Source organism: Haliotis rubra, unplaced genomic scaffold (genome assembly GCF_003918875.1).
Source record: "Haliotis rubra isolate DU_JTF1 unplaced genomic scaffold, ASM391887v1 Scf14, whole genome shotgun sequence".
Taxonomy (NCBI): Eukaryota; Metazoa; Mollusca; class Gastropoda; order Lepetellida; family Haliotidae; genus Haliotis; species Haliotis rubra.
In genome coordinates, this window is record NW_025765336.1 from 1203550 (window position 1) to 1222667 (window position 19118).

Below are 19118 nucleotides of genomic sequence, written 5' to 3' on the forward strand. Positions count from 1 at the left end.
CTGATGATACCTGGGAACAAAATAATCAAACATCAGACAAACAGAACAAGGAAAACAAAACCGAGTCAAGGAACATGAGCTAAAAAAAAGAATAACTAAAAAAAGAACAAAGAACAGTGGAACAATAGAACATTTCAAAAAGGATCAAAGAACAGAGAACAATAGAATCGTTTAACAGGACCAAAGAACAGTGGCACGATAAAGAATTCCAGATAATATATACCAAAGAACAGTGGCACTATAAAGAATTCCAGATAATATATACCAAAGAACAGTGGCACTATAAAGAATTCCAGATAATATATACCAGAGAACAGTGGCACTATAAAGAATTCCAGATAATATATACTAAAGAACAGTGGCACTATAAAGAATTCAAGATAATATATACCAAAGAACAGTGGCACTATAAAGAATTCCAGATAATATATACCAAAGAACAGTGGCACTAAAAAACAATTCCAGATAATATATACCAAAGAACAGTGGCACTATAAAGAATTCCAGATAATATATACCAAAGAACAGTGGCACTATAAAGAATTCCAGATAATATATAATATATAAAGAACCAGATAATATAAAAGAACAGTGGCACTATAAAGAATTCCAGATAATATATACCAAAGAACAGTGGCACTATAAAGCAATTCTAGATAATATATATAAAGAACTGTGGTACTATAAAGAATTCCAGATAATATATATATACCAAAGAACTGTGGTACTATAAAGAATTCCAGATAATATATATACCAAAGAACAGTGGCACTATAAAGAATTCCAGATAATATATATACCAAAGAACTGTGGTACTATAAAGAATTCCAGATAATATATATACCAAAGAACCGTGGTACTATAAAGAATTCCAGATAATACCAAAGAACCGTGGTATTATAAAGAATTCCAGATAATTTATACCAAAGAACAGTGGCACTATAAAGAATTCCAGATAATATATACCAAAGAACAGTGGTACTATAAAGAATTCCAGATAATATATACCAAAGAACAGTGGCACTATAAAGAATTCCAGATAATATATATACCAAAGAACAGTGGCACTATAAAGAATTCAAGATAATATATACCAAAGAACAGTGGCACTATAAAGAATTCCAGATAATATATACCGAAAAATAGTTGAACTAAAAAACAATTCAGTAGAACCAAAGAAGGGTGGAACAACAGAACAATTCAAAAGAACCAAAGAACAATGGAACAACAGAAGACACAAAGTCCTGGTGTCTGCAAAAAACCTGCATCAGTCAGACTATGTAAATCTCTTGTATTTCAGCTTCTACACATATGCCAAGACCACCGAGCTGTGGCGCTGTGACAATAAGCTCCAAGTGCCTAAGGAACACAGTTAAAGAAGACATATTTTCTAAACCTACGGGTATATTCCTTGCAGTGTTGATCATTATTACACAGTAGGTGATAATTGTACATTTGAACAACTAAACACATTCCGTTTGCTGTCCACAATATCCATGGGAATTATAACAAATCTGTGGCAGGGAATTATTACTAAAATATTGATACTCATATATTTATGATTTTGGCAAACATACACATTTTGATGAACGGATTGCATAAATGTTTGTTAACTACATTTTTTAAAAAGATTTAGAATGCTATCTAAGAATCTCATGTTTTATTGGGGCGGTGGGGTAGCCTAGTGGTTAAAGCGTTGGCTCGTCACGCCGAAGACCCGGGTTCGAATCCCCACATGGGTACAATTTGTGAAGCCCATTTCTGGTGTCCCCCGCCGTGATGTTGCTGGAAGATTGCTTAAAGCGGCGTAAACCCAAATTCAGTCAGTCAGTCATGTTTTATTAATAAAATTGTCTGAGCATGTTCACCAACATTGTTACAATTTACAAACTTACACTATTTGGTTCAATAAATGACATGTGTTGTTGGAATAAAGCAGTGGTATGAAGTCTGACACATATTTGTGACCAGACCAAGTTGTCACAAGCACCTGCAACAGCAGATGATGGAAATCTCTCCCACTGAATGTGTTACAGCAGTTGATGCAGATTAACCTCCTTATATTCAGCTTAGGAACCATTTCAATAACTCACACAGACATCCACACATGTAGACACGCCAGAAGCACAATGAAACAGAGAATTAAAAAAATACTTTTTCTAAATGTCATGACATTTCACTCATCTCATTCGTCGCGTCTGACATTTTTAAAGAATTTTAGGCAAATTAGAGTATTTAATAAAAACAAATGTTTGCCTTCTGGCTATTTTCAACACAGTTTTTTTTCACATCTTTCTACTGTCCTTGGTGATATATTAGCAGACATTCTCTTTAACATTTACAAATGATTTCGCATTAAAACATTACCAGTCCTTGTACTGCTAGCAAGTTCTAGAAAGCTATCAACCAAGTCATAAATGAGGTACATAACAAATTCTGACTCTAATTTTCCCTTAGACGTGTTCCGTCATATTCACTGAAACCTTTATTCACTGATGCCATTTAACAGTTCTTATATAAAAGTGTGATGGGTTATCGGGTGCTTAAGGACATCCCCTATTGTCATGATTTTCAAATGAGCAATTGTAAAACATGTCACTAACTTATTAAAGACAACTAAATGTTAAAGCCATCATCCAAGTACTGACTAACCTGGGATATTACAGCGCAAGTAACCACTGCTGCCCGAACATGTGAGACATCCAAAACTCAATGTTCCAATGATACATGTATGTAACAATTTTATAAACCTCTGACAATATTCAGTCTTAGCCTAAAATATATATGTGGCACAATTCTAACATAAAAGTTCAGGGGCTTGTGATGCAAAAGCTAGCATCCATTAATATATTGTCAGTGCTGGGGGTCTAAATGCTATATGAAAGGACCCTGGCAGTGACAATATTTACCTTCATTCTATTGTTTTGCATTACATAATGCATACCCCTTAGCGATACTGTTTGCTTGTCTGTTGTTTAACACTCAGCAACATTGCAGCTATATGGTGCTGGTCTGTAAATAATTGAGTCTGGACCAGATAATCCAGTGAGCGACATCATAAGCATTGATATACGCAATTGGGACACATAGATAATCTCACCCAAGTGTCTACTGATATCAATCATATCAACACGAGTTGATAAAGTTACAAATATCTGAGGCTTGCCGAGTGTTGATATATTTGATATCAGAAGACACAAGGGTGAGATTCTATTTATTATAAAAAATCACTCTTCATTAGTTTTCAATGAAAAATGTACATCTCTGAACACGGTACTGCCATTAGACTTGCAGTGCAGTGATGTCAAAGCATTGTGACATGATCAAGTTTAAGACATCAGGTTTTTTTGACGTCATAGCATTGTGAGTCATGTAATTGATGATGTCAATGGATTGTGATCTCATGTAATTGATGACATCAGGGCATTGTACAAAATCTACTGTCAAAATGATATCTCCTAGGAGATATCAGTGATCTCAAACAAGCAACATCTCCTGTGGAACACAGTTTTGGATGATAAAGTACAAGGCGGTCATTAAGCATTCATAAACAGCAGGAATTAAAGAAATACCTTTCTCAGTTATCCTGTGTATTATATTTCCTTTCCATAATGATCTACATACCCTGGACCCAGACCACACCAACTGACTAAAGCTTCAGATGTGTAGATGGTGGGTTAGCCTTGCGGTGAATGCATTCACTCATCACTCTCTAGACCCAGGTTTGATTCCCCAAATGGGTACTATGTATGAGGATATAAACTGTGATATTGCTGGAACATTGCTAAAAGCTGTGTAAAACCAAACTCGCTCACTTGATAAGGATCAACAACAACCTCATTTTTAACCTAGCACAGAATTTATGTTGTTGATGAGTTTGAACTCACCAACAATATAAAGCTTTGTTAAAAGACTTTAGACAGATCGTCTAGCTAAAATTAAGGGCCTCACCGAAGTGAGCCCTTAATTAATTCAAAACGTGAATTAAATGAATGTCTAGCAGGAAAAGATGGGGTTTTGCTATTACAAAACAGAAACAAGCCAGACAATCCCAGTCATATTTGAGATGAGTCAAGTACTTGAATGTTGAACTCAACCTACTTGTGATATGCTACTTCCCTATATAACAAATATCATGTGTTTCAATCTGATGATTATCATCATTAATAAATGAAGAGATTGTGGGTCCATGGTATTTATTACAATGGAACAATACCCAGGAAAATCGAAGATGAGGTATATATCCTTCAGGCTAAAAACAATCTGAAAGACGAACAAACGTGCTGAAATTGGTCATGAGAACATCAGTCTCACACGTGCTAAAACAAACCAATGAAACATGTCTATTATCTCGCAGCAAAACAGACTTTAAGTTTGCATTATTGCTATTTAATTGTTATTTGAAAAAAATAGTATAATTGTACTACAGGTGACTTCTGGGTTATTGTCACTTTTGCAATTGCATTGTTATGACAGCCCACACTCTTGTAATATTCAGTACTGCGACAGTTGTAAACTATTAGAATAGTAATATGGTAACAGTAAACCACTCCATGGCTGAATAGTTATATCAATTGCTGTAATAGAAATGAATACAGAGTTCTTTGCTTCAAAAACATATATTTTTGACCCAATCAATGGTAAAATGCAAGAGAGTACCTCTAACCACAAGATCTTGTAATCATGCTAATCACTACTAGAGTTGTGACGATATATCGTAGTATCGATAACCGTGATACTTTTTCTGACAATAAATATATCGATACTTTTTTCCGTATCGTGATATGTATCGTTGACCTTTAAATTGTGAATTTTCACCAGAAATTGACGGTTATGTGAAAATTTACAGTTTCTTGTTATCAAGATACACTTTTTTAAAGAAAATAACTAAAGATAACATATCGTGATATGCATCATATCGAATCATATCGTTCTATGATATCGCGATATGTATCGTATCGTAAAATTTCTGTATCTTCACACCTCTAATCACTACTAACCAACATGTTTGAAATAGAATTTGTATTATCTATAACCCATTTCAAATATTGAAACTATCAACTGTCATTCAGTGATACCACTGGCATTTTACAAGTCATGTTGATATAAACAATTGCAATGGATATATTGCTACTCTTGAAAATAGTTCAACCCATTTTAACATTGCTGAACAAAAACAAAACAATATATTTTCAAAATTCGAAATGATAACATAACCTCTTTTGTACAGTTTATGGACCCATACCATCACTTGTCAAACACTGGCGTGGTACATGGTAGACACTCAACATAGGTGTAACAGTTCCCCTACCTCTGTATTGAAATTATAATCTCCTTAATGAGAAGATATATCTTCCCACATCTGACAAATAACCACATCTGACAAGCTGGTCTATGAGGAAGCTGACACGCCCACACCCTTCTCAATCTAATTGAATAATGAGTCACATTATTTAATATTTTTCACACGAACTGAACCATATCTCTAGTTTATATTTTGAATAATCACTCCATACCCTTCACTCTCACCATATGTGGTTATTTTTTTAAATTTACGCACCTTTTTAAAATCACAATCAAAGGTAGACACGTCTGCTAATTCAAGTTTCGAATGACAACTTATTTGACACATCTGAACACTTGTCACTGTGTTTCGGTCTTGACTTCCGGGGTAAAGTCGCATTGTGGTGATTTTAAATGACTATCAAATGTAAATACTTACTTAGACAGATGTTTCAAAATTTGATTTTTCAATAAGGACGCCATCCCGAGTCACCTGCGACTTGCTACGTGTTCTCACTCATTTTCGCTCGAAAATCTCAGTTGCTATCGCCATGTCGTCTTCTAGCTGTCGCCGATAACATGCACAATAAATTATATATTCCTAGTGAATAAACAACTGTATTCGTTATGGTGTAGTCACATGTCAAACAATGTAGATCAAATAATACAAAATAACACACACGTTGAATTACTTTACACATAATTAACTCGAGTTATCAATGTTAATGATGTATGCGGTCACAAAAGGGACGTAACTCTGATAAGAGCCCGACGTCAATACCTTTCAAAGGGCATCTAATCATAAGGATCGATTCCGAGCAACCACACCTTTACTTTTCATTGCAGTTTGTCAAAGATATTCTCGAGACCCGTTGTATGTAATCTAAAAGGAGCGTTGCGATAATTACAAAACCGCACTCATTCTGTTTGAAACAAACTCTTCGAGGTCTGAAGCTCATGTCTAGTGTCATTAAGCGTCGAATTAAGCGTCGTAAAATCATAGGCCAACGGAGTTCGCTGACTCGATATTTCGATCTAGGTGCAGGTTAGTTCATATGAATAATGGTATAGATAGTGCAAAGTCGACTAGTTATATACTGGACTAGGTGCAGGTGCTGGATGCCCAAATTCTCTCTCTCTCTCTCTCTCTCTCTCTCTCTCTCTCTCTCTCTCTCTCTCTCTCTCTCTCTCTCTCTCTCTCTCTCTCTCTCTCTCTCTCTCTCTCTCTCTCTCCCATCTTCACATTCTTTATTTTAACTGATTTGGCATCTTTCCTCAAGTCCTTGATTTCTGAAATCTGCTGACGCAACGTGCTTGCCTCTGGATCTAGCTGAAGCAGCTCTGGATTCCAGTAGAAAGACATCACATCCTTCTTCAACGGTCTTATTCCCAATCACTGTTGTAGCTGGCAGTCCGTCTCCAGAAAATGTTACAAGAAGTCTGTCCATCTCCAGAAAATGTTGTCAGAATGTCAGTTCCTCTACAAGCAGCGATACAAAGATTCCAGCTTGTCTACAGGAATGTTTACATGTTCCCATGCCTTACCGTGCCTGTTGACTAGCGAATAGTCCATCTTACACAAGTTCATAAGTTCAAGACTATATAGTTTATAGTCACTCATTTTGTAACTTATTTTTGTGAAATCTTAAAATTTAGACCAAGATTTAGTCTTTAAGTTAATAATTCTTAAATGACCAACGTAGATCCAATGGCTTTCCTTCGGAAACATCCTTACTTAGAAAATTTAGATAAAGAAAGATGCTCTGTGTTCTTTTCATCAGTGTGCAGGAATAATAATATTCACACCAGGAAATAGAACTTAACAGGGACGAGGAATATTGAGATAAGAACATTCAGGGAGGACGGAAGATGGAGGACCCAGAAAAATGTATGGACGGACTGACATTCTGCAAATATATATTTTACTCTCGCTTCATCCAATTTGACAGTCCCGACTTAAATAACGTTTTCAAGCAACCTCACCTCATGTTATACTACTCAACATTTCACAAGGATATTGTGAGTTTGCATGTTTGGAGATGTATGAATGGGATGTGAAAGTGGCATGAAATTTATCCATGGCAAGTATTTATAGTACATACAAGTAAACATGGTTGTGTACGGGGCTTTGTTATATTCACTCAGCAGAAAATTGGTACTCGGTGGAATAAGTCATATGCTTATTAACTCAGGCAGCTCAGGCAGCTTTGGATTTTCAGGGGTAATAATGCCCATATTGTTGTATTCGCTTAGAGCATGGCCGTGCTGTGTTGAGTTCAGCGATATATGTAAGTGGCCTTATTGTTATTGTTATTATAGAATGTTTACTCTTGTATGAATTGAAATAGAGTTTAATTTGCGTCAGGTCCAGACCATATCGCATCCTATTCATAAACATCATCTGTAAACAAGCAGTGAGATTTATTTATTTATCCCTATCAAATGTGTAGCAGTATTTACATTCTGATACCTGTTTCTACATCATCTTGTACAAATACCAAGTCTTCTTTCAATGACACACTCGTGAAGATCCGGGCTAGAATTGGTCTACAGCAACCCATACGTTTTGTTGTAGTCACCAGGTGTCTAACTGGGTCGAGTGGTCAGGCTCGCTGACTTGGTTGAAACATGTCATCGTATCCCAGTTGCGTAGATGCGTAGATTGATGCTCATGCTGTTGAATACTGGATTTTCTGGGCCAGACCGCCGCCATATAGCTGGAATATTGCTGTGCAGCGTTAAACACTGACTGACTGACTGAGTTTGGTTTTACGCCGCTTTTAGCAATATTCCAGCAATGTCTCGGCGGGGGACACCAGAAATGGGCTTCACTCATTGTACCCATGTGGGGATTCAAACCCGGGTCTTCGGCGTGACGAGCCAACGCTTTAACCATTAGGCTACCCCACCGCCCCACATTTTAATGAAAAACTATAGCACAGCTATAGATAAAATATGATGAATCCATGAAAATAATATTAATATTTGAAGCATGTTGTCCGTGGATAGAAAATGTATAAATATTACACACAGAGTTACGCTTAGACGGCTACAGTCTTTATGAATCTTTGAATTCCCACAAGACCTATCGCTCACTTTTCACTCCTTAAATTGTCATGACTGCATGGCCAAGTCGTGAAGATGCTATCAATATCATTTATTAATTATTTGCCAAGTCTGTCAAAAATTGTAATGTATGAACACACATTGCCAAATCTTTTAACATCAAACAATATAGATGTTGTGTAATTAATACCATAGCTTTTATCTGAAATATGCATTCAATACCAATAGAAACTTAATATGTTACTAGCACCACGTGCAAGTAATCAAACTTTAATCGTACTATAGGCCCCAGGGCCAACACTGCTGAATAAAATCGATCTATATCACGGCAGGGGACACCAGAAATGGGCTTCACACATTGTACCCATGTGGGGATTCGAACCCGGGTCTTCGGCGTGACGAGCCAACGCTTTAACCACTAGACTACCCCACCGCCCCGCAGCGTTAAACAACAAACAAAACACAAATTGAGGGTCTTGGCTGCTGTGGACGATACTGTCACGTCGTATTTATTCTTCAGACAACTCATTAAACACGGCTTGCTCTTCACAAACTAATGCCGGTCATGTAAGGTATAAATATATCATATTCTAATCAAAGTTAATATATCGGAAAACAGTTTATATTTTGTCATCAGGATCACATATTTCCATAGTATTTTCTTATTCTGTGACAGCTGTGAAGCTTACGATTGACAACACTTTTTAACACACGTGGTTAAATACATAACATTGTACAGACATTTGCATATCTGAGTAATCATGCATATGCATATATATTTACTGCGGTATGCCAGTGGCGATATAATTGTATAAATTATCACCAAGAGTTGGTTAAAACAACAAAGCTAAGCAATGAAGACTCAGATTTAATTTCTCAACCAAAATTAAACAAATTAATAAATGGTATTACAATTAACATGCTGTATGATAAGAATTGATGATTAGAGCATCAAAGACAAAGATCGTAACGTTGTCCTCGGTGTAACTATGGTCAAGTTCCTAGAATGGCCTACTCAGGTGGAACAAAATACCTTTACAAGGTAGATATGATCATTCTGTGATACAAGGCATCGACGGTGAGTGTCAGAATATATCAATCTATATTTTAAAGAATCTAGACATATTTCAATCCTCTCATGTTTCCTAACTATCCCAAAATTGTAAATTTTGTCTGTTATTTTCGACTAAAACACAGGAACACATAATGGTACTTATGCAACAAATTAGATAACATTTTAATAATGTTGACAGAGCTTAGGTTTCTTATTTTGCAACGCTGCATGTGATGAATGGTGTTATATTTTGTACTCGTTCTGCAAATGAGTATGTGGTCGTGCAGTGGTCGTCACGATATGGGTGAAACATTGCCGATGTGACGTTAAATAATCACTCACTCACTCACTCACTCACTCACCAGTACGGTGGACCACCACCTAATGGTAGTAAAGCTCACTTCTGCTCAGTTCCAAGCCTGGCTGGATGAACTCAAATGTGTCTGTTCGAAACCTTATTATTCGTGGGGGCGGTGGAGGTAGCTTAGCGGGTAAAGCGTTCACTCGTCACGCCGAAAACCCGGGTTCGATTCCCACATGGTTGAAATGTGAAGCCCATTTTTTGGTGTTCCCCGCCATGATGTAGCTGGAATAATGCTAAAGGTAACCTCATTCACTCACCCACTCACTCACTCATTCTTATTCGTTCCTTACGTCGCTATCGGCAGAGGACGTCTGTCATTACAGAGAGTACTATTTTCATTCCGCCGATGTTTATACTTGTTTCGGGAATATTATTTCTAAAAGGTTTCTTCCGAACCTTTCCAACTGGTAGGTTCTATCAGAATTTGACATGGCCTGTGTTTCTTCAAAAAGATTTTAATGTCTTTCGTAAACTTTTGAAATTGATCTATTGAACGTTTGACCGAAAATTCACTTGCGAAATTATTTCTCCGAAAGTTCTGGTTGGATCTTTTTAAATCTTTGTACAATTTGTCAGAAAACATAATCCAAACTAATATGAAGAGGTGATTGGTCGGGTGCTTGAGGGGTAGATAATCTACCGTGTTGAAAACTACCCGAAATATTACTGAAAATACTTTTAAATTAGCAAAGTCTTTGAGTATGTCTGACCCGTGAAGATCCGGGTTAGAAATGATTTTCAATAAACCATGCTTGTCGTAAGAGGCGACTAAAGGGATCGGGTGGTCAGGCTCGCTGACTTGGTTGACACATGTCATCGTATCCCAATTGCGTAGATCGATGTTCATGCTGTTGATCACTGGATTGTCTGGTCCAGACTCGATTATTTACTTACTCAGTTGAAGTATATCTAAACGTATAAAAACAAAACGTTATTGTTAAACAACGTTTATTATTATTATTATCATGTCAAAGGTCAATGGTTTGGCAGCCATATTGAATTTCGAGCTTTAGAATTTATGCTGTTTTCTGAAAGTTAATTCTGTAAATAGCAATATCAACCAACTAATCCATTACATGCTGGGCTGTTATCGTGATCTTAACCGGAAAATGATATTTAATGGCCAACTGTGCCTGTTCAGTCGGAAATGTGTTTCTATCTGATGTTTGGTATTTACATAAGTAGCGAGAGGGTCCGTGGCAGATTGGCGTGGTGTACTTGTTTTATACCCATGTATCAGGATATGCTTTATGGTGAATTAGAGATAGCGTATTGTGATATGAAAAAAAATATTGATGGAACAAAAAAAGTGAATACGGATCGTTTTGGAAGATTTGAGTACTGCTACGTACAAGGTATGGTAAGGAACTGTTATAACGAACTCAAAGAGGCCGCTAATATAGCTTGTTATGACCGTATGAATACTCCATGCCTTTTAGACAAAAGTTATATTCAACATATGTTCTATGGGATTACAATTTCTACATAGACAATGCACATGTGCCAGGATCCTCTTCTCGCCTTCTCGAATACCAAATTCGTCCTGATTATTTTTATCAGGTTAACAGCAACCTGTAGGCGTCACCAAATTTCATATCTCACTCACTCACTCATAACCCACCCACTCACTCACGCATGCATGCACGCACTCACGCATAACCCGCGCACGCACGCACGCTCGCACGCTCTCTCACCCATCCACCCACTCACTCTCTCACTCACGAAGTGTCCTTGGACAGGTATCCCGTGACAGCTGTTAAAATGAGCCCAGCCAATCATACAACGCAAGTTACAGAGACATGAATGGTGTTCCTGATGGGTTTCCATAGCTAAGACGAGCACTATATATACGTCCAGGATTTGCAATGTTCGGAAGAAGACGAAACAATATCAACCAAATCGGCAGTTGTACACACTAACATCTTTGAATACAACTGCAGAATCCGTCAAGTCGATAGATGGCATTTATAAAAAAAACGCAAATTAGCAGACGACACTTAAACGGACATCACTGGTGGAATCAGCGAAAGAGGAGGACGACATTTGTGAAGTACTCTAGATTGGCAGACGACATTTTTACTGTCATTCACTAAACAGACTACTGTTGATTCGGGGAAACAGGAGGACGACATCTGTGGAATCCACCATGTCTGCGTGCAGGAAAGTAGCTGTTGTGACCGGGGGCAATAGAGGAATCGGGATCAGTCTGGTTCGTAACCTGTGTCAAACATTTGACGGGGCGGTCTACCTCACAGCCAGGAGCGAGGAACGCGGCAAGAAAGCTGTGCAAGATCTGAAGGCAGAAGGTTTGAATCCTTGCTTCCATCAACTTGATATCGACTCCAGAGACAGTATTTGTGATTTCGCCAAATATCTGAAGGAGACCTACGGTGGAGTTAATGTAGTCATTGCAAACGGGTCTGTCAGTTACGAGAAGAACAGTCCCGTCCCTCTCTCGGAGCAGTCTGAAGGTTACATCCGCGTCAACAACATCGGCAACGCAAACCTCTACCAAGCCCTGGAACCTCTTCTCAGACAAGATGGCCGCTATGTCATTGTGTCAAGTGGGTTTGGACGACTGTCCAAAATACCCCAGAAGCTTCGACCAAAATTCCAAACTGAAAATAAGTCGATTGATCAACTAAACTGTGTCCTCAACGAATATGTGACATCAACCAAAGACGGCAGCTTCAAGGAGAAAGGGTGGCCAGATTGGCCAAACGTCGTCTCCAAGCTGGGCCTTGTAGCTCTAACCAGAATCATTGTGCGGAATCTAAAGGGCAACCCTCGTCGTCTGCTCGTGAACGCCTCATGTCCCGGATGGACTGTCACAGACGCCGCAAGGTCATTTCTGGACGAAAGAGGGATGTTTGGTAACGTGAAGGCAAAGCACCCGGATGAAGCTGCAGTCGACATGATTTGGCTCGCCACGTTGCCTCCTGGAACAACGTCGCCACACGGAGAGCTGATTCAGTACAGAAAGGTCCTGTCGTATGAAGGGTAAAGTGCCATGCATGTAGATCACCCTAGGTCATCTAATACAATGTTGAGGACAGCATTATGTCAGAACATTAAGTAATATAACCTTTGATATATAATCAAGACAATCACGAAAGGTGTGTATAATCTGGCTGTTTGTGCCGGAAACATCTAATCCTTTGCATGTATGTTTTAAACACGCAGCTTGCGTTTCAACTAAAATGAATAAAACGCTGATAGTGTTGTGCATATAGCCATCTATTATAATGCATATTTTTCTGTTATATCTTTTTCGACTAGTTGTTAGGCATATGTCATAATCAGTTGACGAGATACACTTGTTAGGAACTCGTACGTGTCTTCCTACTGTCTGTGCCGAAGGAGTGTGTTTCTGTCAGAAATGATACAGCGAGCATACCCTGTACGTTTTCTTCAATATGACGTCAGTTTCTCCCCATCCTACATGTAGTGGATCTTAAGGCTGGCCCTACCTCGACTACTTTCATTGTTGTTGTAAACACATGATATCTTAACGCCTTTAAAGATTGGGGAATACGCGTAGCTAAGATCTTTTCTTTAGCTACAACTTTACGACAATCTTAGTACCAAGCAGTGATAATACATAGCTAAGGTTTTATTGGCTACGACAACCTTAAGACAATGGTAAAGTAACGTATGTGTGTACAGGTAACGTATGTGTGTACAAGTAACATATGTGTGTACATGTAACATATGTGTGTACATGTAACGTATGTGTGAACAGGTAACGAATGTGTGTACAAGTAACGTATGTGTGTACAGTTAACGTGTGTGTGTACAAGTAACGTATGTGTGTACAAGTAACGTAACAAGTAACGTGTGTGTGTACAAGTAACGTATGTGTGTACAAGTAACGTACAAGTAACGTATGTGTGTACAAGTAACGTGTGTGTGTGTACATATGTGTGTACAAGTAACGTGTGTGTGAACAAGTAACGTATGTGTGTACAAGTAACGTATGTGTGTACAGTAACGTATGTGTGTACAAGTAACGTATGTGTGTACAAGTAACGTGTGTGTGTACAAGTAACGTATGTGTGTACAAGTAACGTATGTGTGTACAAGTAACATATGTGTGTACAAGTAACGTATGTGTGTACAAGTAACGTATGTGTGTACAAGTAACGTATGTGTGTACAAGTAACGTATGTGTGTACAAGTAACGTATGTGTGTACAAGTAACGTATGTGTGTACAAGTAACGTATGTGTGTACAAGTAACGTATGTGTGTACAAGTAACGTATGTGTGTACAAGTAACGTATGTGTGTACAAGTAACGTATGTGTGTACAAGTAACGTATGTGTGTACAAGTAACGAATGTGTGTACAAGTAACGTATGTGTGTACAAGTAACGTGTGTGTACAAGTTTCCTTGAGTGCGTGAGCCATTGCGTGTGTGACTACCGCTTTCAGCAATATTCTAGCTAAATCCCGGCGAGCGGCACCAGAAATTGGCTTCACACATTGTACCTCTGTGGAAATCGAACCCTTTGGGATAACATTTAATTATTACGCCTAGGAGAGCGGTGGGGTAGCCTAGTGGTTCAAGCGTTCGCTCGTCACCCCAAAGACCAGGGTTCGATTCCCTGGTACAGTGTTTGAAGCCCATTTCTGGTGTCCCACGCCGTGTTATTGCTGGAATATTGCTAAAAGCGGCGTAAAACCAAACTCACTCACCCACTCATATGCTACATGCTACACAAACAATGGAAATAGTTCGAATACGATTTCCAAATTAAATACCAACATATTACGCTGTTTCGCCATCCTGACCAACTCCAATACCGGCCTGGAATGGTAGACCAATTGTAAAACAACCCACACTGAACAGTTAATGACGTTCATGTGGTGTAAAGATGTAAGGCTTAAGGGTCATTGCTGGCTATACATATACAATGCCGTCCGGTAATTCCGCGCACCTAAGCGCATCGATCGCAACACGGCAACTAACGTCTCTTATTTTTTTAGGTTTACGTGACTAAACATGCTGGTATGCATCATTTTTACCTAAACTATAAGATTCTAACGTTGCATTATGCCATACGGTTGACCTTACCGGTGTTCTGACGACATCGCTTACTGCGATCCGGTAATTCTGCGCAGCAACTGATGCGCTTAACATCCGGCTGGAGATCCGAAGTATGGAAGCGTATTAGGGCCAGATTATTTTCAAAAATCACTTCATTAATGTAAGGAAGAGTGTTTCATATCAAATCCAATTATGAATAATTAAGAAAAAGGTTTAAAAGTCTGAAGAAAACTAATTTTTATAAAACTGTCAATTTATCTGTCAATTACTGTTATTTACTTACCTTTGGTGATTAAAAGCCAGTCCCTTGTAGTAATGTCTCGATTTCAAGCGTAAATGTGGTAGCAGACGATGTTTACCTGTGATACGGAAGTACGCTATTGCAGCTGCACAGAATTACCGGACGCGCGGAACTACAGGACTCGCTTGTATACTTAAGCAGGAATCTTCGCAACGCATATATACTGTACTTGTTGCCTGAATCTAGTGAAAAAATCAAAGACTCTAATAAAAGACACACACATCGTCCATGACAGAACTTTCAGATAATTTTAATTTCAAATATGCCTCATTGGTTATATTGCCGGAAGTTAACAGTGTGTGTATTGTCCACCTCATGGCTAGCTACCCTTCATAGGACAAGACCTTCCTGTACTGGACCAGCACTCCCATTGGGGACGTTGTTCCAGGTGGCAACGTGGCCAACCAAACCACGTCGACTGCAGCTTCATCCGGGTGCCTTGCCTTCATGTCACCAAACATACCTTTCTCATCCAGATACGTCTTGGTAGCGTCTGTGACAGTCCATCCGGGACAGGAGGCGTTCACGAGCAGACGACGAGGGTTGTCCTTCAGATTGCGCACAAGGATTCTGGTTAGAGCTACAAGACCCAGCTTGGAGACGACGTTTGGCCAATCCTGGCCACCCTTTCTCCTTGTAGCTGCCGTCCTTGGTTGATGTCACATATTCGTTGAGGACACAGTTTAGTTGATCAATCGACATATTGTCCGTTTGGAATTTTGGTCGAAGCTTCTCAGAGATGTGGGACAATTGCCCAAACCCACTTGACACAATGACATAGCGGCCATCTTGTCTGAGAAGAGGTTCCAGGGCTTGGTAGAGGTTTGCGTTGCCGATGTTGTTGACGCGGATGTAACCTTCAGACTGCTCCGAGAGAGGGACGGGACTGTTCTTCTCGTAACTTACAGACCCGTTGGCAATGATTACATTAACTCCACCGTAGGTCTCCTTCAGATATTTGGCGAAATCACAAATGCTGTCTCTGGAGTCGATGTCAAGTTGATGGAAGCAAGGACTCAAACCTTCTGCCTTCAGATCTTGCACAGCTTTCTTGCCGCGTTCTTCGTTTCTCGCTGTGAGGTAGACCGCCCCGTCAAATGTTTGACACAAGTTACGAACCAGACTGATCCCGATTCCTCTGTTGCCCCCGGTCACAACAGCTACTTTCCTGCACGCAGACATGGTGGATTCCACAGATGTCGTCCTCCTGTTTCCCCGAATCAACAGTAGTCTGTTTAGTGAATGACAGTAAAAATGTCGTCTGCCAATCTAGAGTACTTCACAAATGTCGTCTGTTGGTTTGGAGGATGTTACAAGTTTCTTCTAAGGGTATTCAGATGTCGTCTGATGGTGGTGCGATTAGCCGCTCTTTCCCTGCGATACGAAAGGTGTGCTCCTATTCAGTGTAGCAAGGCGAGATCTGACCAGATCAACCAACAGCCAGACTATTCCGCCAGACCGGTAGCGTGTTGATACAAAGCTGATCAAGGGGGATTGTGCAATATTGCAAACGACCCCTTATACAGAGTTATTCTGATATGGTATTCCCGCCGTAGTGCAAGTAGACCGCGGGTGTCAACCTCCTGAAGGAATGTTATCTTACCTCCATGACAGAATGCTGAGATCTGACCCGATCCTGCCACATTTCCGTGTATCCCGCCAGGGAGGGAAGTGAAGTCCACAGCTGGAGAAAAAATCCCATCAACCCCGCTACAAAGCGGAAGCCACTCAGTGAAAGACACGTAACACAGTACAAGTCAACCTCAGCTCATTAAAACATCTGTTCTTAGTTATTTTTTAATTCCTTCTAATTCTTTTACAATGGCAAATTAAAAAATGTCGGTGTAGCAGTATCATCGTAGCCCCGGCGCATGACGTGTATAATCAAATGCTACATACGTATAATACTACATGCACCCCTCGTTATACTGCTTCAATATGTGTTATCTCATTAGAAGATTGCTGACTCACAGTGGGTTGCTTTTGAGAGCACAAGCAGCCCCTTAAAATGTTTTGAAGACTTTCGTAAAGTGGGTGAGTGAGTTTGGCTTTACGCCGCTTTTAGCAATATTCCAGCAATAACACGGCGTGGGACAGCAGAAATGGGCTTCAAACACTGTACCGGGGAATCGAACCCTGGTCTTTGGGGTGACGAGCGAACGCTTGAACCACTAGGCTACCCCACCGCTCTCCTAGGCGTAATAATTAAATGTTATCCCAAAGGGTTCGATTTCCACAGAGGTACAATGTGTGAAGCCAATTTCTGGTGCCGCTCGCTGGGATTTGGCCAGAATATTGCTGAAAGCGGTAGTCACACACGCAATGGCTCACGCACTCAAGGAAACTTGTCGTTGTATACAGGGAGTGCTTGGAGTGAGTTTTGATATATTTTGATGACAGCTGGAATGAGATGAGCGATGAACGTTATGTTATACTGTGTTATACACATTCATTCATTCACACATACGTTACTTGTACACACATACCTTACTTGTACACTCATACGTTACGTGTGCTTGTACGCACATACATGCACTTACTTGTACACACGTTACATGTACACACATACGTTACCTGTACACACATACGTTACCTGTACACACATACGTTACCTGTACACACATACGTTACTTGAACGTTATGTTATACTGTGCCGATCCGTCGTTGTTTTAACCCCTTAATACCGAGCACCAGGCAGGCAAACAACAAGTACCACCTTATAACATTTATCAGTATGAGGTTGGGAGATGAGAATAGCACCATCGGCTCTCCGGATAAGAGTGAGCGAATTTAGTTTTACGCAGCACTCAGCAATACTCCAGCTATGAGCATCGATCTACGCAATTGGGACACGATGACATATGTCAGCCAAGTCAGCGAGCCTGACCACCCGATCCCGTTAGTCGCCTCTGACGACAAGCATGGGTTACTGAAGATCAATTCTAACGGGTTCTCTGGACAAGAACTACCTCCACTAACTACATAGTAGAATATATTTAGATCTAAAGTCACGAGGTTCCGAGTTCCATAATTTCAACATGTTTAGAAATAAATTACGTTTTCACCATATCAAGGAGTAAACATGTTTAAATTCGCACACCAACTAATATAAGCTGTGGGACCTTGGCTCGTTTCGTGTGTTTAAATACTAGCACCGAATAAGTATTCCGGTTTACCATATAAACACATTACTCAACATGATTAGGTTCTGTTTAGATTCTAAACCTATTTATACAGTTAAATAACTAAAGCTGACAGTGGTATGAAAATAAGAGCGAAAGTATATTATCATCAAGTGTTTATTATCGTAACCCATATGATAATGGGTGATACACACGCTGTGAAAGACAATGGTACATATTGGTACATAAAGGTACATAATATATACAACTTCAGATTGCACACACAAGGATTCAATATTTGCCAGGATTTCTAAACCTGTTCAGTGTCCCATAATTCTTCAGACCGACAGTAGCACAGTTACCATGACAACCATGCCATGACATCTGTTCTCCCGAACATGTTCGTATAAATGGCTACAGTTGCATCCGAAACGATGTCTTATCTCGACAATGCATATTTTTCGAAACATGAAAAGAATGAAACCTACGTCCTTATCAGCGTTCCACAAACTCATTCCGCAACGACACAGTACAACCGCGACGACGTTTTCAATGGTACGTGATCGGACCAGAATTATGACAAGGCCGTTTGAAATACATACCACTTTTTGGATGACGGAATCACATTCCACCTCACAGTTCGAAGTCATGAACCTTTTGCCCAACACACCATACAAACGTTTGGTGAAACTAATACAAAACAATATGTATGAGGGAATGGGAATGTGAGTGAGTGAGTATGGTTTTACGCCGCTTTTAGCAATATTCCAGCAATATCACGGCGGGGGACACCAGAAATGGGCTTCACACAATGTGCCCATGTGGGGATTCGAAGAATGTGAATATGAAACATGTATATCGCAATGTACTTTTTGTAACGT

General features: G+C 39.5%; 3 protein-coding genes across 3 annotated transcripts in view; 1 reads left to right on the top strand and 2 right to left on the bottom strand.

Moving 5' to 3' along the window:
- The window catches only part of LOC124268697 (UHRF1-binding protein 1-like), a 133891-nt gene extending 128042 nt beyond the window's left edge, over positions 1 to 5849 (bottom strand). Inside the window, 1 exon segment of the mRNA XM_046703688.1 lies at positions 5723 to 5849. Coding sequence (XP_046559644.1) covers positions 5723 to 5766 — 44 coding nt within the window. The 5' untranslated portion in view covers positions 5767 to 5849.
- Positions 5850 to 11913: 6064 nt separating this feature from the next.
- LOC124268777 (carbonyl reductase [NADPH] 3-like) lies at positions 11914 to 12771 on the top strand. The gene has a single exon (XM_046703801.1). It carries the CDS (start codon positions 11914 to 11916, stop codon positions 12769 to 12771), a length of 858 nt encoding a protein of 285 aa, XP_046559757.1.
- A 2812-nt stretch (positions 12772 to 15583) lies between these two features.
- On the bottom strand, positions 15584 to 16297 carry LOC124268778 (carbonyl reductase [NADPH] 1-like). Its single transcript, XM_046703802.1, has one exon. The coding sequence runs from the start codon at positions 16295 to 16297 to the stop codon at positions 15584 to 15586; it is 714 nt and encodes a 237-aa protein (XP_046559758.1).
- Between the last annotated feature and the right edge of the window lie 2821 nt (positions 16298 to 19118).

Excerpts from the sequence above, each read along its gene's own strand:
- LOC124268777 (XM_046703801.1), top strand. The coding sequence starts at position 11,914 with ATGTCTGCGTGCAGGAAAGTAGCTGTTGTGACCGGGGGCAATAGAGGA.
- LOC124268778 (XM_046703802.1), bottom strand. The coding sequence starts at position 16,297 with ATGTCTGCGTGCAGGAAAGTAGCTGTTGTGACCGGGGGCAACAGAGGA.